Below are 21,444 nucleotides of genomic sequence, written 5' to 3' on the forward strand. Positions count from 1 at the left end.
GAGACTTTTGGGAGGAGGGAAATGAGGAAGACACAGACAAACTCCCTGGGGCGTAGATAAGGATGCAGTTTGGGGTGAGGGAGAGGGATGGGGAAAGTCATGCAGTTGCAGGGTGCAGGCAAAAGTGATGAGGGCTATGGAAATCCAAAATACATGCTAGTGACGCCCACGTCAAAACATCTTATCTTAGCAGGGTGATGGAGACCAGAGAGGAAAGGTGGATTGGAGATGGGAGATGAAGGGATGAGAGAGGGGAGGTGGAGATGGGAGATGGGAGAAGAAGGGAGGAGAGGTTGAGATGGGAGATGAGGGGATGAGAGAGGAGTGGTGGAGTGGAGATGGGAAAGAAAGGGAGGAGAGGTGGAGTGGAGATGGGAGATGAAAGGAGGAGAGAGGAGAGGTGGAGATGGGAGATGAAGGGATGAGAGAGGAGAGGAGAGGTGGTGGAGATGGGAGATGAAGGGAGGAGAGAGGAGAGGTGGAGATGGGAGATGAAGGGATGAGAGAGGAGAGGAGAGGTGGTGGAGATGGGAAAGGAAGGGATGAGAGAGGAGAGGTGGAGTGGAGATGGGAGAGGAAGGGATGAGAGAGGAGAGGTGGAGTGGAGATGGGAGATGGGAAAGGAAGGGAGGAGAGGTGGAGTGGAGATGGGAGATGAAGGGAGGAGAGAGGTGGAGATGGGAGATGATGGGATGAGAGAGGAGAGGTGTAGTGGAGATGGGAGATGAAGGTATGAGAGAGGAGAGGTGGAGTGGAGATGGGAGATGAGGAGAGAGGAGAGGTGGAGTGAAGATGGGAGATGAAGGGATGAGTGAGGAGAGGTGTAGTGGAGATGGGAGATAAAGGGATGCGAGAGGAGAGGTGGAGATGGGAGATGAAGGGATGAGAGAGGAGAGGTGGAGTGGAGATGGGAGATGAGGAGAGGTGGAGTGGAGATGGGAGAGGAAGGGAGGAGAGGTGGAGTGGAGTGGAGATGGGAGATGAAGGGAGGAGAGAGGTGGAGATGGGAGATGACGGGATGAGAGAGGAGAGGTGGAGATGGGAGATGAAGGGATGAAAGAGGAGAGCTGGAGTGGAGATGGGAGATGAAGGGATGAGTGAGGAGAGGTGTAGTGGAGATGGGAGATGAAGGGATGAGAGAGGAGAGATGGAGATGGGAGATGAAGGGATGAGAGAGGAGAGGTGGAGTGGAGATGGGAGATGAGGAGAGGTGGAGGTGGGAGATGAAGGGATGAGAGAGGAGAGGTGGAGTGGAGATGAAGGGATGAGAGAGGAGAGATGAGTATAGATGGGAGATGAGGTGGTGGAGATGGGAGATGAAGGGATGAGAGAGGAGAGGTGGAGTGGAGATGGAAGATGAAGGGATAAGAGAGGAGAGATGGTGGAGATGAAGGGATGAGAGAGGAGAGGTGGAGTGGAGTGGAGATGAAGGGATGAGAGAGGTGGAGTGGAGATGGAAGATGAAGGGATGAGAGATGGAGTGGAGATTAAGGGATGAGAGAGGAGAGGTGTAGTGGAGATGGGAGATGGGAGATGAAGGGATGAAGGGATGAGAGAGGAGAAGTGGAGATGGAAGATGAAGAGATGAGAGAGAAGAGGTGGAGTGGAGATGGGAGATGAAGGGATGAGAGAGGAGAGGTACACCACCCTACCTGATTGGCTCAAACACATTAAGAAAGAAAGAAATTCCACAAATTTATTCCAGGTGACTACCTCACGAAGCTGGTTGAGAGAATGTCAAGAGTGTGCAAAGCTGTCATCAAGGCTAAGGGTGGCTACTTTGAAGAGTCTCAAATATAAAATATATTTTGATTTGCTTAACACTTTTTTGGTTACCACATGATTCCATATGTGTTATTTTATAGTTTTGATGTCTTCACTATTATTCTACAATGTAGAAATAGTAAAAATAATGAAAAACCCTGGAATAAGTAGGAGTGTCCAAACTTTTGACTGGTACTGTAGGTCCTGGATGGCAGGAAGCTTGGCCCCAGTGAATTACTGGGCTGTACGCACTACCCTCTGTGGCGCCTTACGGTCGATGCCGAGCAGTTGCCATACCAGGCAGTGATGCAACCAGTCAGGATGCTCTCGATGGTGCAGCTGTAGACCTTTTTGAGGATCTGAGGACCCATGCCAAATCCTTTCAGTCTCCTGAGGGGGAAACGTTGTTGTCATGCCCTCTTCACGACTGCCTTGGTGTGTTTGGACCATGATTGTTTATAGGTGATGTGGACACCAAGGAACTTGAAACTATCGACCCGCTCCACTACAGCCCCGTCGATGTGAATGGGGGCATGTTCGGCCCTCCTTCTTCTGTAGTTCACGATCATCTCCTTTGTCTTGCTCACATTAAGGGAGATGTTGTTGTCCTGGCACCACACTGCCAGGTCTCTGACCTCCTCCCTATAGGTTGTCTCATCGTTGCCGGTGATCAGGCGGTAGGCTTGTTGTGTCTTCAGAAAATGTAATGATGGTGTTGGAATCGTGCTGGGCCACCTTAGTCAATAACTAATTTATAAAGTTAGTTATAAAAGGAAGTTGCTCAAACTAGTTCAAAGCTCCAGTTCTCTTTGGCCTACGTTTGTGTCTCGTTTGTGGCTTAATCAGCATTTCAAATTAAAACAATGTTTTTTTCCTCAGGCAAATTGGAAAGGAAAATCTATTTGAGCAACTCATTTTAGATGCGTTTTAAAACAAGTTTCCTCTCATAGGTGTCAGTGCTGAAGAGCACAGTTGCTAATTACTGTAGGATGTACACTGTGTGGGCAATGGTGGGGGTTTGTGTGTGTGTGTGCGCCTGCACGCACGTGTGTGGGTGGATGTTCTTTCCCCTATTCTATCTTTTTTTTATGTGCAAAGGTTGATATATTAGTTCAGTACTTTGTAAAACAAGCCATTTTCAGATGCTGATGTATGGTCTGGTATTCCTGTAATATTTGTGATTGTGAAAGGTAATGTATTTTGTTGTGGAACTTCTACCGCAGTCAATCACCTCTGAGTCTGATCCGTGTTTAAAAAAGCTGTTGCAATGCCCTTATACACGTGAGCAGTTGAAAGAGAGTTGAAAGAGAGTTGAAAGATCTTCAACCAGCAGAGTAGAACCTAAAATGTGCCATTTTGTCAAAATGTATCTTTAGTAAATCAAAGCATTTTTTTGTAGAACCGCTGCAGTCACTTCTGTTGTGAGTCTGATGAGTGCACTCTTATTCAATAGATACAGAGGTGTCTCTCTTGGATTCCCATGCCAGTAGACTGTCTCTAATCTGTCTTGTTTGGGTTCCCATGTCAGTAGACTGTCTCCAATCTGCCTCTCTTGGGTTCCCATGTCAGTAGACTGTCTCTAATCTGTCTCTACTGGGTTCCCATGTCATTAGACGGTGTCTAATCTGTCTCTCTTGGGTTCCCATGTCATTAGACGGTGTCTAATCTGTCTCTCTTGGGTTCCCATGTCATTAGACATTGTCTAATCTGTCTCTCTTGGGTTCCCATGTCATTAGACATTGTCTAACCTGTCTCTCTTGGGTTCCCATGTCATTAGACTGTCTCTAATCCGTCTTTCTTTGGTTCCTATGTCAGTATATTGTGTCTAATCTGTCTCTCTTGGGTTCCCATGTCATTAGACTGTCTCTTATCCGTCTTTCTTTGTTTTCCATGTCAGTAGATTGTGTCTAATCCTTCTTTCTTGGGTTCCCATATTTTAGACTGTCTAATCTGTGTCTCTTGAGTTCCCATAGTTTAGACTGTGTCTAATCTGTATATCTTGGGTTCCCATGCCATGTCCGTAGACTGTCTCTAATCTGTCTCTCTTGGGTTCCCATGTCAGTAGACTGTCTCTAATCTGTCTCATTTGGGTTCCCATGTCAGTAGACTGTCTCTAATCTGTCTCGTTTGGGTTTCCATGTCAGTAGACTGTCTCTAATCTGTCTCATTTGGGTTTCCATGTCAGTAGATCCTATCTAATCTGTCTCGTTTGGGTTTCCATGTCAGTAGACTGTCTCTAAACTATCTCTCTTGGATTCCCATGTCAGTAGACTGTCTCTAATCTGTCTCTCTTGGGTTCCCATGTCAGTAGACTGTGTCTCTAATATGTCTTTCTTGGGTTCTCATGTCATTATACTGTGTCTAATCTGTCTCTCTTGGGTTCCTATGTCAGGAGACTGTGTCTAATCCTTCTTTCTTGGGTTCCCATATTTTAGACTTTGTCTAATCCGTGTCTCTTGGGTTCTCATGTCATTAGACATTGTCTAATCTGTCTCTCTTGGGTTCCCATGTCATTAGACTGTCTCTAATCTGTCTCTCTTGGGTTCCGTTGTCATTGGACTGTCTCTAATCTGTCTCTCTTGGGTTCCCATGTCATTAGACTGCCTCTAATCAGTCTATCTTGGGTTCCCTTGTCAGTAGACTGTCTCTAATCTGTCTCGTTTGGGCTCCCATGTCAGTAGACTGTCTCTAATCTGTGTCGTTTGGGTTCCCATGTCAGTAGACTGTCTCTAATTCATCTCTCTTGGATTCCAATGTCAGTAGACTGTCTCTAATCTGTCTCATTTGGGTTTCCATGTCAGTAGACCCTTTTTAATCTGTCTCTCTTGGGTTCCCATGTCAGTAGACTGTCTCTAATCTGTCTCTCTTGGGTTCCTATGTCAGTAGACTGTCTCTAATCTGTCTCATGTGGGTTCCAATGTAAGTAGACTGTCTCTAATCTGTCTCTCTTGGGTTCCCATGTTAGTTGACTGTGTCTAATCTGTCTCTCGGGATCTCATGTCATTAGACATGGTCTAATCTGTCTCTCTTGGGTTTCCATGTCAGTAGACTGTCTCTAATCTGTCTCATTTGGGTTTCCATGTCGTTAGACCCTATCTAATCTGTCTCGTTTGGGTTCCCATGTCAATAGACTGTCTCTAATCTTTCTCTCTTGGGTTCCCATGTCAGTAGACTGTGTCTAATCTGTCCCTCCTGGGTTCCCATGTCATTAGACGGTGTCTAATCTGTCTCTCTTGGGTTCCCATGTCATTAGACATGGTCTAATCTGTCTCTCTTGGGTTTCCATGTCATTAGACTGTCTCTAATCTGTCACTATTCGGTTCCCATGTCATTAGACTGTCTCTAATCTGTCTCTATTCAGTTCCCACGTCATTAGACATCGTCTAATCTGTCTCTCTTGGGTTCCCATGTCATTAGACATGGTCTAATCTGTCTCTATTCGGTTCCCATGTCATTAGACTGTCTCTAATCTGTCTCTCTTGGGTTCCCATGTCATTAGACTGTCTCTTATCTGTCTTTCTTTGTTTTCCATGTCAGTAGATTGTGTCTAATCTGAATCTCTTGGGTTCTCATGTAATTAGACTGTGTCTAATCTGTCTCTCTTGGGTTCTCATGTCATTAGACTGTGTCTAGTCTGTCTCTCTTGGGTTCCCTTTTCAGGAGACTGTGTCTAATCCTTCTTTCCTGGGTTCCCATATTTTAGACTTTGTCTAATCTGTGTCTCTTGGGTTCTCATGTCATTAGACATCGTCTGATCTGTCTCTCTTGGGTTCCCATGTCATTAGACTGTGTCTAATACATCTTTCTTGGGTTCCGTTGTCATTAGACTGTCTCTAATCTGTCTCTCTTGGGTTCCCTTGTCATTGGACTGTCTCTAATCTGTCTCGCTTGGGTTCCCATGTCATTAGACTGTCTCTAATCGGTCTCTCTTGAGTTCTGTTGTCATTGGACTGTCTCTAATCTGTCTCGTTTGGGTTCCCATGTCAGTAGACTGTCTCAAATCTGTCTTGTTTTGGTTTCCACATCAGTAGACTGTCTCTAATCTGTCTCGTTTGGGTTCCCATGTCATTAGACTGTCTCTAATCTTTCTCTCTTGGGTTCCCATGTCAGTAGACTGTCTCTAATCTGTCTCTCCTGGGTTCCCATGTCATTAGACAGTGTCTAATCTGTCTCTCTTGGGTTCCCATGTCAGTAGACTGTCTCTCATCTTACTCTTAGGTTCCCATGTCAGTAGACTGTCTCTAATCTGTCTCGTTTGGGCTCCCATGTCAGTAGACTGTCTCTAATCTGTCTCGTTTGGGTTCCAATGTCAGTAGACTGTCTCTAATCTGTCTCGTTTGGGTTCCCATGTCAGTACACTGTCTCTAATCTGTCTCTATTCGGTTCGCATGTCATTAGACATTGTCTAATCTGTCTCTATTCGGTTCCCATGTCATTAGACTGTCTCTAATCTGTCTCTCCTTGGTTCCCATGTCATTAGACAGTGTCTAATCTGTCTCTCTTGGGTTCCCATTTCATTAGACATGGTGTAATCTGTCTCTCTTGGGTTCCCATGTCAGTAGACTGTCTCTAATCTTTATTTTAGGTTCCCATGTCAGTAGACTGTGTCTAATCTGTCTTGTTTGGGCTCCCATGTCAGTAGACTGTCTCTAATCTGTCTCATTTGGGTTCCCATGTCAGTAGACTGTCTGTAATCTGTCTTGTTTGGGTTCCCATGTCAGTACACTGTCTCTAATCTGTCTCTATTCAGTTCCCATGTCATTAGACTGTCTCTAATCTGTCTTTTTTTGGTTCCCATGTCATTAGACTGTCTCTTATCTGTCTTTCTTTGTTTTCCATGTCAATAGATTCTGTATAATCTGTGTCTCTTAGGTTCTCATGTCATTAGACTGTGTCTAATCTGTCTCTCTTGGGTTCCCATGTCAGGAGACTGTGTCTAATCCTTCTTTCTTGGGTTCCCATATTTTAGACTTTGTCTAATCTGTGTCTCTTGGGTTCTCATGTCATTAGACATTGTCTGATCTGTCTCTCTTGTGTTCCCATGTCATTAGACTGTGTCTAATACATCTTTCTTGGGTTCCGTTGTCATTAGACTGTCTCTAATCTGTCTCTCTTGGGTTACGTTGTCATTGGACTGTCTCTAATCTGTCTCTCTTGGGTTCCCATGTCATTAGACTGTCTCTAATCAGTCTCTATTGGGTTCTGTTGTCATTAGACTGTGTCTAATCTGTCTCTCTTGGGTTCCCATGTCAGTAGACTGTGTCTAATCCATCTCTCATAACAATATGTGAAGTAATGCCTAAGAGCAGAGAGCTACAGAATTTCTACACAGTATTTGCAATAGAAGTAAGAAACTATATTCAAGAGCCTCAACATTATGCACCAACAAATCAAATCAGTGTGGCTTGTCGGACTTATGTTGCTTTTTGTGTCTATTTTTGAATTGATGGGGACTCAACAACAAATGTCCTTGAGGTCCTTCACAACCCCCTCTCTGTAACCCTCTCCATAAGGAACTCAGTCAGGAGCACAGATGGGATGGGGATTGATCTGAGTTCACATCCCAGCCTTATAGCCTGTTCTGTCCTGTTCTGTTCTGTTCTGTCCTGTTCTGTCACGTCCTGCCAGCCTGGGACATAGATATAGAACAATTGTTTTATCTCTATGGCCTGGGATCTGAACTCACCCTATATCTCCTGGTTCTTGATTGGAGCTGCGCTGCAGAGTCTGGGGCTGAGGCTGGGGGAAGGGCCGGGGGTAGTACAGGCGCGGAGGCGGGAGCCACGATGGGCGGACTGGTCCCTTCCTCGTCGGACGGGGAACCCTGTAGGTGAAACACCTACCGAGGGTGAGTGGCATAACTCTCTCATATACTCTAATGTACTCTATTTTTGATATACTTATACTCTTTCTATCTGATATACTACAAAACATACATCTAAAAAAGTATATTTACCATCAGCGGTGAGTGGCACATCTCTACTGAGAGTGGGATATAGTATACAGCACAGCAGCTCCCTGTCACCCAACTGTCCACCAGACCTAATAAAGTAGCTTCCCTCCAACTACATTACATCTACATAAATAATGGACTACTGCCCAACAGAGACTGACTCAGCATTCTGCGGATGGAAAGATTCCCTTTCTGACGAATGAGGTCTTTAAGGTTGGAGCACATTTCTTAACAGATTACAGGGCACCATCCATGATCAATCAATGGTCAATCAAGTCATTCTTTATCAATGGGTTTTTATTGCTGACATGGCATCTATAGAATGTAACTCGGAGACACTTGCTATGGGTAATGCACAAATTATTGACATTCCCTCTTCCATCAGTGAATTAGTATCTAAGAGAAACATAAGATGTTGGACAAGGTGGTGATATAGTCTAGTCTATGAAATTAAATCCTGCCTTTTGGGTGTTAGACATACTGGTCATAAACCCGGTGTTTCTATCATACTCCCTATGGCTGCATGCCTGCTTGTTTAGAAGAGATATTAGAGAGATTTCCAACCTTATAAAGATCTAATCTGCCTTGTGGGTCTTAAAGATGCTGATATCTGTTGGACTCCTTCCTCGCCTGCTGTGTTCAGTAAACATGGAGCTCTGCATAAAGCGCCAGGACGAGGGCAAAGGAAATGCAAACCAGTCCTGTTGGTATCCTCTTAATTGGGTCTTTCTTTAGAAATGACTGGCTCCCTTTGATTTCTGTTAACTCCGCTAGACACCATGCAGTCCTCGTTTTATACAGTAATTCAAAGAGATATAATAATTTCATATGTCTTTCATGCTTTCATAAACAGGCACTTTCATGCTGGACACAACCATGGTTTTATGACTTTAGCTTCCTCAAGTCATCAGATTCCTGTCACGAATCAACAGTCCCACAACAGTGATCTGATCGAAACTTCGAAGCTGTGGTCAATGGCCATCCTTGCCTATATCAATTATTTATCTAAACTAACTGAAGAGTGGCCATTTTTATTGTTCCAGTCACAGTTTCCCCTCTATGTTCTGCCTCCATGTGTAATTTCTCTGTTGAGAAAATCGATAGGAACAAATTAATGGTTTTTCAAGAGGCGGGAAATGTCCTTCCCTCTCGCTGGGCCCCGCCACTCAAGGTTAGTGGGGATTGGAGGTTGAGATGCACTATTGATGGACTTGATCTCACATCAAACCAGCAGGCTTTAGACACGCTCACAGGCCTCTCTCTCTCTCCCTGAGGGGAGCATGGCTGTGCATCCCAATACAGGGCTAAGAGGCTTCATTGACGTGCCACTCGTCCACCCAACACCGATCCACCCTGCATCCCAAATGACACCCTATTTCCTTTACAGTGCCCTACTTTTGACCAGAGTCCCATGGGCCCTGATCAAAACTAGTGCACTAGAAAGGGAATAGGGTGCCATTTGGGACGCGGTCCCAGTCACCGATCACAATGGATTAAGTACACAGGTGTAAATGCCTGATCTCTCACAACCTTATTAGCAACACACTGCTTCACTGAAGTCCCCCATACTAATTAGCTAATGCCAGGCCTCTTGCTGGAGATGTAAGAGCATTGTAAGTGATATGGAGCTGTCTAGAATTAGTGGCAGGTGTATTACTTGGGATGAGCAGTCACAGTTTGATTGAATTGAATTGAGTTGGAGAATATGATCAAGGACATTAGGCTAATCAAATAAACTACCTGGCCTTTTTGAGAGATTTCTTGGAAACAAAATAACAAATAATAACGTAACAGAAACAAGACAACTATGGTCTATGCCCCTCAAACTCAACTCTGGACCTTGAAGCCAGTTCCACTGCTTTCTTTTCATTGTTACTCTCTAATCATGGACTGATTTAGTCCTGGGACACCAGGTGGGTGCAATTCATTGTCAGGTAGAACAGAAAACCAGCAGGCTCTGGACCTCGTAGGGTAACAGTTGAATACCCTTGGTCTCGGTGTTGCATTTACCACCAACCTAGACAAACTTGTATACCAAACTTCACAACAATACTTTAGGGACCATGATTTTCTGAGGAATGGAAATGGAACATTAGCATAATTTGATGTAATGCTAACCATCACACAAGTGGATGATTGGGAACACAGTATGATTTCACAAAAGTGTAAATGTAAACAATGTCATTGGTCACCTCATGCACTAAAATGCTAAATCATCATGGAAACTACTCAAACTATACAATAAAATACAACCACTAGTAGAGCTCAATCATGTGCAATTGTGTGTCAGGGTTTTAGCAGAAGTACTTCAGGTTGGTCTTTATATTACAACACATTTTCTGTTAATGTAAGTGAAACAAAAGATTTCAAATGAGAACATCTTTGCTCTCTTCTATAAAATGTCCTTAGATTGTTTAGTTTCACTGAAACAACTGACATTCAGTCTAGTCATTTCATCATGTTTATTTGGTATGAAGAGGATTAGGGAGGTATCATGCGATTACCCTGATCTTGTAGCTAGTTACTAGAAAATCTCGTATTTCACATCGCTAAACATTTCACATTGCAGAACAACTAACAACTACCCATTACTATTCAGGGCATATCTCTGGTTTTGTTTATGTTTGTCATGTCAGTGCTGCTGTTACAGTATTCAGCTCATCTGTATTCGCCAGGTGGTTCCTCCTGTCACTGTGACGGGTCTAAGAAATGCATCTTCTGAGGGAAAAGTTGGCACAATTCCTTCTCATGTTTAGAACGAATGCTGCATTATCCAGCATAGTTGTAGTAAACACTGTTGGGCATAGGCAACAGTATATGACTGAAAAATGTGTCTGAAAATGTACTCATTCCTGGTCCTTACTTTTTTAAATCTGTAGGGTCAACTGACTCACTCACAGAACTGTAGTATAGGCCCTGTTTATAAGCCAGTATTAAGCAATGCTAATGGTGTTCATCATTGGTCAGTATAGACTAGGACTGTCCACGCCAACACTAAATGACTCTGACCTCTTCTCCTGCTCTCACCCGACTGACGCATACCCCTCCTACGCTGTGCTACAGCCTCTTCCACCATGTAACGTCCCACTCCAACCTGGGTATGGGTTTCATTCAGTATGGTAGACAAGCCTACTTCAAGCATGATACAATAATACTCAAACCATGGCTCAAAGCATCTCCAGTTTGCCATTGATGAATTTGCTTGCTTGGGAAATCTCCAAGCCCATTGACACAGTGTGAGGTGCCTGTAGTTATTGTGCAGCACATAGTGCCATTGCGAATCAGCCATATCCGTTAAATAGGACAGACGTCAAATAATGCAGTGAGTTAATGAGTTCATGTTGCACCGTGACTCTACAAACAGAATAGATTACATGGATTCTCCTACCAGCAGAGACCATTGAGGTAAAACAAAACACCAGTTATAGTTGACCCTCTCCATCTGGCACGGCCATGCAAATCTTTACACTTACTATATTATGAGAGGGCAGACATTACAATCATGTTTTGAGTGGAATGGTTGTTGGGGTTGCAACAATTATGCAGTCAACACTGCTGCATTGTTTTGATCGCATTCAATTGTTCTCTCTCAGGTCATTACCTAATTAAGCAAAACGAATTATATGCCTGATTATGATGTGTATTGTGGTACAAATGTAATTGCATCCAAATTTTGAAATTAACATTTTACATTTTTACAAACGATTGATCAATAGACCATGCAAATTAGACAATAAACACAAAACATCCCTACCTTAAATTCCTCCAGGATCTTGTAAGTTTTTCCCCGGTATTCACAAAAGTTTTTAACCTCCTTGCATTCTGGACAACATCCATTGTGCTCCACTTTTGTGCACTTCGGGTGTATCTTGGGGCACTCTGGCTGGTCGCACACCGGCCCGTCCTCGGTGCAAACGCACGGGCAGTTCGAGTGTCCCGGGAAGAAACGTTCCCCCAGTTTGTAAACGAAGCCACTGTCGTCCACGCAAACTTTCCCCCGGTAGTCGTCGAAAATTATGGTGTCGCTGTTGGCAGTTAACTCCGCCTCGTCCGCGGCGTAATCCTCGGGACTGAAGGAGGCTGGTGACACAGTGGCGTGGAGGGCGAGGAGGACAACGCAGGTCATTGGAAAGAGAGGGCCCATCCTTCGCCGCGGTATTCCTATTGCATTCAAGGAGAGGGTCGAAGTTGCATTTACTTTACCCTTAACTTTCCATTCACTGTCTGTTCTTGCATGAAGCAAGACAAGGCTGTTTGGGACAGGTGCCAAATACACATCCTGATGATATCATACAAATGGTGTGGATATTTTCAATTAGACTTATTCACAACCGCGGACACAATCACAGTAAAGGTTTACAATCTAAGTCGTCTTTGTGTGTGTGCGTGAGAGACAGACATACAGACAGAGAGAGAGCGAGAGAGAGAAATAAATAAATTAAGAGGGACAATATGTGTATTAGAATAAATAAGACCAATAAACAGCAATTAGTAGAAAAAAATGTCTTAGGCTAATGTTGGATTCCCAAAAAGGAGGTCGCCCATTGCATCGGTAGTGGAAACCTACCAGGTAAAGTATTGGTACAGGCTCGTAGGCTACATTGCAAACACCTGTGTTTTCTTATAGACTAAAGGCTATGGCACCTTGAGCCCAGTGCAGTTCAGAGTGAAAGTATAACCTAACCTTATAGGTCTCATGTGCTTTGCTTTTACAAAAATATAAACTGATTTAGATCTTCAATGTGAATTACATGACCAACAGGTTTCTCCATGTTAATCATTTGAACACCCTTGTCAGTGGGGATTTGATCACCGCCCCCCCCCCCCCCCCCCCTCATGCTTAGTGTTGATTTTATTTGTTTTTATTTTACTTCAACAGCCTTTACCAAAATAATGACATATTTCCCCAGTCAGTGCTTAATGCGCAATAGGCTTTAGTCCAAACGCTTCGCCCCTCGCGATGGTAGCTAGAAGAACGGAATTCTATATTTGCCTCGAGACTAAACTGAGCTCTGTTCATTATATTCCTTCCTGCCAAGGGAGAGACTCGCTGAATCTTAATTGACAGAAACATTTCTTGACAATATTGTTGTCCTCAAATACCAATCTAAAGTAGGCCTATTTCCTATCATTACATTTATGATATGAACTGCAGAATGTCAGTATTTAAAGTAAGAGAAAGATCCAAGAGAAATAAGATGTGTTGACAATGGAAAAAGGAGACGAGGTTTTACAATGGATTTGACAAAAAATGGGAAGGTGGATAAACTGGCCATTACAGACTGACTCACCGCGTTGAAATGCCTGGTTCCACTGGTAGGAGTCGGGATCAACAGAGATCCAAACCGGTAGAACGGATTAAACACAGGACACAACAACTTCCAGATGAACAATTCGATAAAACCACCAGGCTCCAGATAAAAAGATAATCCCCCTTTAGTTGCTAATGTTGTGCGTAAAAGCAGTTAGATACTAGACCATTGTCGGTACCGATGCCTTTGGAGCAGCGCGAGCGATGTGATATGCACACACAAATCGGTCTGATACATGATTATCCCTTATTTCCCAGAGATTAAGATAACAACACCACAATAGGCAGTTCACGTGTGAAAAATAAGACTCGAAAAATTATAATTCCCTCTATTGTTGTCAATAGGCTGATCCTAGACGTCCACGGCAGTGAGGTTCATTTCAATCAACTTCCAATTGCTGCAGATCAAAAACACCATTCGGTCTTGTTGCATACATCCAGCAGCGCGTGCATGGCAATGGAAAAGATAATACACCAGAGATCCGGAAGATACAACTTTAAGAGGAGAACAAACATCTAAAAGATACGACATTTACACCTAACATCTCCTTTTCGCGAGGGAAAGTTAAATGTTTGCCAAAATATACGTTTTATCTTCCACACTTTTCCGTGCGCACTCACCGGGAAGAAGTTGAGAACATAGTAACAATCACAGCTTGATGCTCGTTAGTTGAATAAGTTGAGGCGAAAAAGCACCGAATCAAGTCATCGCCTATACGGCCTATGTTGTTTAGAGGAGCATGCAGGAACAGCGGCGCTTCTCATGACCCTTGTGAGCAAGACGACGCACTCTACTTCAGGACCACGGACAGCGGCAGAGCGGAACAGCGGCAGACAGCGGTGTCTTCAGCACTGTCGCTGTTCAGTCGAGGGTCCCACTGAGCACGCAGAGATTCGAGAGTTTTCCCCATCTTGCGTTGCTCCCCAGACCAGGAAGGGAAAGGCAAAATGAGAACTCATCAGGGAACTTGAAGTGGCATTTTATTCCACCGACATGCTCCCAATAAAACTGAATCAAACGAAATAGCTGGATGGGGTTTGCACTCTCAAATATCACATGTAGCGGATTTCATTAAAACCAGAGAGCACAGTTTCTCCATGTGCAGAGGTTATTTCTGCTACGGTAGCCTGTGATCTCTATGTTAGCTGGGTGATCACACACACATTGCCATTCTTACAGCAAACAACCGAAACATAGACTTCACAATTGTATAACTTGTAGAGAACGGATGTTGCATAATGTGACATTCTGTTTCTTTCAGAATAGACTACACAGTAATTTCACAGTATTTAAGATCTGCACAATTCCACATAATATCTGCTCTCCGTATGATTGCCCGTAGGGGCCACTGCCAGTCTGCATTCAAAGTCAAAATAAAGATGATTGAGGCAGAACCAAAGATAATACATTATAGATATTCTGGAATTGAATTAAACAGATGCGATCCATCCAAAGAACCCCACTGACCTGCATTTGACTAACGGTGCAGAGTATGCTGTAGCCTACCGGGGCTTGGCTATTATTAGACATGCGATGGGGAACGAGATAGTTAAGGCTGTGGGTCTTGCATGCATCTTGTGCATATGTCGCGGTGTAACGCCAATTCACCTTATGCTGTCTGAGTCTGACATTGAATGCGCTGAAATCATTTAACGTTTTAGACCCTATTGAGTCGTAGTGTATTCAACACATTTTAAAACGAAACCATGAAGTTAAGATGTATTCTCGAACACCTTAGGTTATATCATCAATATAACCTAGCTGATGTCATGATCAATTTGACCAATGTAGCTAGGTTACCTGATCCCACTTCATCCAGGTCTCTGCGGAAACCCATTTAAAAGCCAATTACCACAATGCTTCTCTTAAGACTTGTGTTCCAGAAATAACTTTGAGACTATTTAATAGCCCAATTTTCTGCATGAGTAGATAGTCCATAGCTTTTGAAATATAAATATGCTAGTTAAAAAAAAAAAAAAAGAGTCATTCATTGACCAGATCAATAGTACAGTAGAACCAACCACATGTAACCCAATTGAATGGACAATACATTATAACCAGAATACATGTTTTTAAATATCAATACAGTATGAAGTGCATCCCAAATCGCACCCTATTATCCATATAGTGCACTACTTTTGACCAGGGCCCATACGGAATAGGGTGCCATACTGCACACGACCATGAAAAAACTTGTCGGTCTAACAATAATAGACATGTCTGCGCCATACAAGATTCTGATATTAATATTAGATATCAGGAATTCAAGGTTTTGAACACCTAAAGAGGTGCTGCATGGTTTCAAGTGGTGGGGAGAGAAAAAAGAGAGAATAGAAAATAAACAGCTCAGCTCTCTAGGACTTTGCTTGTACAGTACAGCGGTATGGCCCTTGTCATTAAGGGATATCCTGTACAGTAACTAGAGTTCTCTTCTCAGGCTGTCCCTGGGGCTCTCATGCTAACATGTTGTAAAATGTCAAGGGCGGATTAGTCTTTGAGTGAAAAAAAAACCATAATACCTCACTGGACAAAGCAGCCATGCAGAGGCATATAGTTTGCTGTATTGTAGGATGCTGTTTGTGTGTGTGTGTGTGTGTGTGTGTGTGTGTGTGTGTGTGTGTGTGTGTGTGTGTGTGTACGTGTGTATGTGTGTGTGCGTGTGAGTGCTTGCCTGCATGTGTGTATACTGTCTCTGTGAGTGTCTAGCCTTGCTTCTGTCCTCTCTGTCAGTGTCAGTTCTATGCTCCTTTAAATGGAGTATAAACGACAACACAGGCTCTCCCAACCCCTATCAGGGCTCATCTGGATCAGTCGTGACAGAGCCCTGGGTTGATGTCATATCCCTGCTCTTCTGTAATTCAGGCATGTTTTCTCACTTTTTTAATAGCAACGTGTTAGCTCCCTCCCTGTTAGCTCCCCAAAGCAATGTACACTCTAATTGGCTCCTGACCCACCCCCTCACCCGTCACACACACAAATATGCACACACACGTACTGTATGCAGGCACAAACGCACACACGCACACACACAGGCATGCATGCAAACGCACACACACACTTTGAAGGATTTCACTATAGGGCTGGATAGAAATATGGGTCACCCTTCTCATTTCAGGAACAGCATCGGCACAGCATGTTCTTTAAGCCAATCAGCCTCAGACACACGCACACACAAGTACACACACACACTCCAAGTTGAGGCACTGTCGCTGCTGCTAAAATGCTAGATGGGTAATTTCTCTAGGTGGCAGATAAGTGAGATGCGGATGCAGACACGGCTTGCAATCACAACATGGTAAGTAGTAGGCGCTTAGTTAAGTGTGCTTTCAACGTCTTTGTGCATGATGTGACACATCTATATGGCACAAATTAAAGTGTCAGCTGAAATGTTAACAAGTAAGGACAAGGTTTCACTTGCACTGATGAAAATAAAACGTTTTTCTTCTGAATGTACAGTATAAATTGTGCATTTGTTCACCTTTTCTGTAGATGTACAGTACATTGATGCCTTGGCAAGATGGTGCCTTGTCATGGTGAACCAGTGCTGACCCTGTCTATCACAGAAGCCCTGTTTATACCTGGTTCTAACATGCCTCCTTTGTCCTGATTTTGGCCACATTTTTAGACAGGTGTAGGCGACTAAAAGACACATTGTGATCCGATTGTGAGCAGATCTTATAAGTGTAAACAGACAAGATCAGGACGAAGGACGCATTTTAGCGGCATGTAAAAACAGGGTTTAAAAGACATTGATATCAGTCATTGATAACTGGCAATATATTTATGTATATTTTTTGTTATGTATATTGACATTATCCCTCATCTTTTAATATTATTCTACACCCTCAAAGCCTACAGTTTACTAAGCCGAGTCCTGGGTAAAAAAGCATGCTCAATGGATAATCTCTACTGAAATTGCTTTTGAGCCAGCAAACTGGGAACGTTCCCAGAACATTAGCTAAGATTCCCATTACGTTCAAGTTAGGTTTTTATCTAACATTAGGATAATAACATCCCCAAAACATCTGTAACAACCACCACAGAACATTCCCCAAAAGTTCTCATTAGGATTCCAGGTAATATATCCCATTTAGCAGAGGCTTTTATCGAAAGTGACTTACTGTCATGCGTGCATAAATGTTTTCGTATGAGTGGTCCCGGGAATCAAACCCACACTCCTACCTTTCAAAGCGCCACACTCTACCAACTGAGCCAGAATTTTTTTCTCCAGCAAACCAAAATTGTTTCTGTCAAAGGTCCAAGAACGTTCGTTAGGTTGCGGCAAAGGTTCTCATAACACAAAAACTGTCCAGTGTGCTGATGATTATTCAATGTTTGTAGAAAACATTTGCCTGATGTTGCAAAAACGTTCTCAGAAAACATTTAGTCTGTTCATTGAAGGTTCCCAGAATGTTTCTTTAAGTTGTGGGAACAGTCTAATGTGAACATTGTGTGGAGATCACAAAATATATGTTCCCAAAACAAGGCAAGTCAGTTAAGAACACATTGTTATTTACAAAGATGGCCTACACCAGCCAAACCGGGACAATTGTGCACTGCCCTATGGGACTCCCAATACCAGCCAGTTGTGAAAAAGCCTGGATTTGAACCAGGGTGTCTGTAGTGACGCTTGCGCTGAGATGCAGTGCCTTAGACCGCTGCGCCACACAGAATATTGTAGTAACTGAAAAAGTGTTAAACAAATCAAAATATATTTTATATTTTATATTCTTCTAAGTAGCCACCCTTTGCCTTAATGACAGCTTTGCACACTCTTGGCGTTCTCTCAAACAACTTCAAGAGGTAGTCACCTGGAATGCTTTTCCAACAGTCTTGAAGGAGTTCCCACATATGCTGTTGACTCCTTTTCCTTCACTCTGACGTCCAACTCATCCTAAACCATCTCAATTGGGTTGAAGTCGGGTGATTGTGGAGGCCAGCAAATCAGATGGGATGGCATATTGCTGCAGAATGCTGTGGTAGCCATGCTGGTTAGTGTGCCTTGAATTCTAAATAAATCACTGACAGTTTCACCAGCAAAGCAAACCCCACACCATCATACCTCCTCCTCCATGCTTCATGATGGGAACCACACATGCAGAGATCATCCGTTCACCTACTCCGCGTCTCACATAGACATGGCAGTTGGAACCAAAAATCTAAAATTTGGACTCATCAGACCAAAGGACAGATTTCCACTGGTCTGATGTCCATAGCGTGTGTTTCTTGGCAATTCGACCATGAAGCCCTGTTTCCCATAGTCTCCTCTGAACAGTTGATGTTGAGATGTGTCTGTTACCTGAACTCTGTGAAGCATTCATTTGGGCTGCAATCGGATGTGCAGTTAACTCTAATGAACTTGTCCTCTGCAGCAGAGGTAACTCTGGGTCTTCCTTTCCTGTTTGATGGTTTTTGCGACTGCACTTAAATAAACTTTAAAAGTTCTTGAAATTTTCCATATTGACTGAACTTCATGTCTTAAATTAATGATGGACTGTCATTTCTCTTTGCTTATTTGAGCTGTTCTTGCCATAATGTAGGCTTAGTCTTTTACCAAATAGGGCTATCTTCTGTATACTACCCCTAACTTGTCACAACACAACTTATTGGCTCAAACTCATTAGGAAGGAAAGAAATTCCACAAAATGTATAGCACACCTGTTAATTGAAATGCATTCCAGGTGACTACCTCATGAAGCTGGCTGAGAGAATGCCAAAAGTGTGCACAGCTCTCATCAAGGCAAAGGGTGGCTACTTTGAAGAATCTCAAATATGAAAAACATTATTTGACTATGATTTAATTTCATAGTTTAGAGGGCTTCACTATTATTCTACAATGTAGAAAATAGTAAAAATAAAGAAAAACCTTGAGTGAGTAGGTGTGTCCAAACTTTTGACTGGTACTTTACATCACAGAAGACTGAAGTATAACAAAACTGTGTGACATAGAAACACTGGATATCCGGCATAAAAATACAAGTTGATTAATTATGAAATTCAGAAAAATATTGAAAACATTCCACCCATGAGTCCGCTAGATAATTTGAATGCAGGAAAGGGCTACCTTGGTCCTTCTTTGCATCACTTGACCATAATTATGACTGGACAATAATCAAGATGAGATAAAACTAGAGATGGCAGGACCTTTTGTGGAATGTGGTGTCAAAGAAGCAAAGCATGTTACACGGAGTTACAGGAATGAGTATTTGTAGAGATCTTGATTTATGGGACGAGTTGCAGCTTGTAGGGATCTGCTCTGACTCCAGCACACCTGTCTCCAACCACACAATCACAAAGAGAGGTAGAGGGAGAGAGAGAGAGTACAGGGAGAGAACTGCAGGTCAAGAGGACACTGGATGACCACCAGAGGGCATATCAGGAGCAGATGTGACAGTACCCCCTCCCTCTACGGACGCCACCTGGCACACGACCCGGTTTGTCTGGGTGTGAGGTATAAAAATCCTGTACGAGGGAGGGATCCAGAAAGTGACGACGGGGCACCCAGCAGCGCTCCTCAGGCCCGTATCCCTCTGAGTCCACCAGATACTGCCAACCGCGGCCCCGACGGGTGATGATGTAGGAAGGCGATTGTCCGGTTCATGCCAGGGTGACAGGTGAGGTGAGTAGAATGGGTCCATTGAAGAACATAAGAACGAACTGAATCTGGCACAAACAAAGCCTACAAGGACCGTTTCTAGGATCAGGTGGTTCAGCTGAGCGTGATGAACACAGGACTCCATCTCCCAGGAGACAGCAGCAACAATGCAGGAGGATGGCATAATGGTCTCAGGCTTTGCTACTTGTGTTGTCTACGGTGAACTGACGAGAGAGGGCATCAGGCTTGGTATTCTTAGATCCGGGGTGATGGGTGAGTGTGAAGTTGAATCTTCCAAAAAACAATGCCCACCTGGCCTGCCGAGAGTTGAGACATTTGGCGTTCTGGATGTAGGCTAGATTTTTGTGATCCTGCCACACAACAAAGGGAAGGACTGAACCCTCTAACCAGTGACGCCACTCCTCAAGAGCCAGCTTAACAGCCAAGCGTTCCCGGTTGCCTGCGTCAATTTCTCTCTGCAGGTGAGAGCTTGCGGGACAAGAAGGCACAAGGATGGAGCTTCTGTTCCGAGGGAGAACGTTGAGCCGGACTGCACCTACCCCGGTGTCGGAAGTGTCCACCTCGAGGATGAACTGGAGTTGTGGGTCTGGCTGGGTAAGGATAGGAGCAGAAGTGGAGCGGTGCTTGAGTTCCTGGAACGCTGCCTCTGCTTCAGAGGACCAGTGCAATGGAGTTGGAGGTGAGAGGAGCTGCCAAACGACTGTAGTCACAGATGAATCGTCTATAAAAATTAACTGCTTCAGATTTGCGGGCACAGGCCACTCTGTGACTGCCCTAACCTTGGTTGGGTCCATTCTTAGCTATCCTCGAGCAATAATGTAACCCAAGAAGGACACAGAGGAAACATGAAACTCACATTCTCAGCCTTGACAAATAGCTTATTCTCCAATAGCCTTTGGAGAACTTGGTAGACGTGTTGCTTGTGAGCCTCAAGGTCCTTCGAAAAAATAAGAAAGTCATCCACATAAACAAAAACAAAACACCCAATGACATCCCTCAGGACATCATTAACCAGGCTCTGACAAACAGCTGGGGCGTTAGTGAGGCCAAAAGGCATAACAAGGTACTCAAAATGTCCAAGTGGTGTGTTGAACGTCGTTTTCCACTCGTCCTAATCTCTGATGCGGACAAGGTGGTAGGCATAGCGGAGGTCCAGTTTAGTAAAAACTGTGGCACCATGGAGGGGGGCTAAAGCAGAACTGATAAGTGGCAAGGGATACTTGTTCCTGACAGTGACACTATTCAACCCACAGAAGTCTATGCATGGCCTCAGTGACCTGTCCTTCTTCTTGACAAAGAAAATCCAGTTCCCACCGGAGAGGAAGAAAGCCTGTTATCTCCGACAGCCAGGGAGTCCTGGATGTATTCTTCTATGGCTTCTTGCTCGTGGCGAGAGAGGTTATACAACCTGTTACAAGGGAGAGGAGCTCCAGGCTGAAGCTCGATAGAACAGTCGTATGGCCGATGAGGTGGCAGAGATGGGGTGTAGTGCTTACTGAATACAGGAGCTAGACCGTGATATTCTGGAGGAACAGAAGACAGGTCTGGGGGTTCTGGAATGGACTGGGGTGCAGACAAGGCAGGAGGAAGGGCAGAATGTAGACAATTAGAATTACAAAATGTACTCCAAGTAATGACCCTTCCGGTAGACCAGTCAATCTGTGGGTTGTGTAGCTTTAACCATGGATGACCCAGAACCAGAGGTGAGTGGGAACAGTCGATTATGTGGAAACAGATCTTTTCCTGGTGATTACCAGAGAGACGCAGGATGACAGGAACAGTACTCTCCAAAACACGGA

At 43.9% G+C, this 21,444-nt stretch overlaps 1 protein-coding gene across 2 annotated transcripts in view; it reads right to left on the reverse strand.

Annotated features, from left to right (window-relative positions):
* Positions 1–14,566, reverse strand: part of vwc2l (von Willebrand factor C domain containing 2 like) — a 29,421-nt gene extending 14,855 nt beyond the window's left edge. The window contains exons 1-3 of one of the 2 annotated variants that reach the window (XM_021597493.2): positions 13,009–14,566; positions 11,472–11,878; positions 7,451–7,588 (exon numbers count right to left, since the gene is read on the reverse strand). In XM_021597493.2, coding sequence (XP_021453168.1) covers positions 7,451–7,588; positions 11,472–11,861 — 528 coding nt within the window. In that variant the 5' untranslated portion in view covers positions 11,862–11,878; positions 13,009–14,566. The remainder of the gene's footprint in view (positions 1–7,450; positions 7,589–11,471; positions 11,879–13,008) is intronic. The other variant, XM_021597494.2, reaches the window with a different exon arrangement.
* Positions 14,567–21,444: the final 6,878 nt, after the last annotated feature.

This window comes from Oncorhynchus mykiss, chromosome 3 (genome assembly GCF_013265735.2).
Source record: "Oncorhynchus mykiss isolate Arlee chromosome 3, USDA_OmykA_1.1, whole genome shotgun sequence".
Lineage (NCBI taxonomy): Eukaryota > Metazoa > Chordata > Actinopteri > Salmoniformes > Salmonidae > Oncorhynchus > Oncorhynchus mykiss.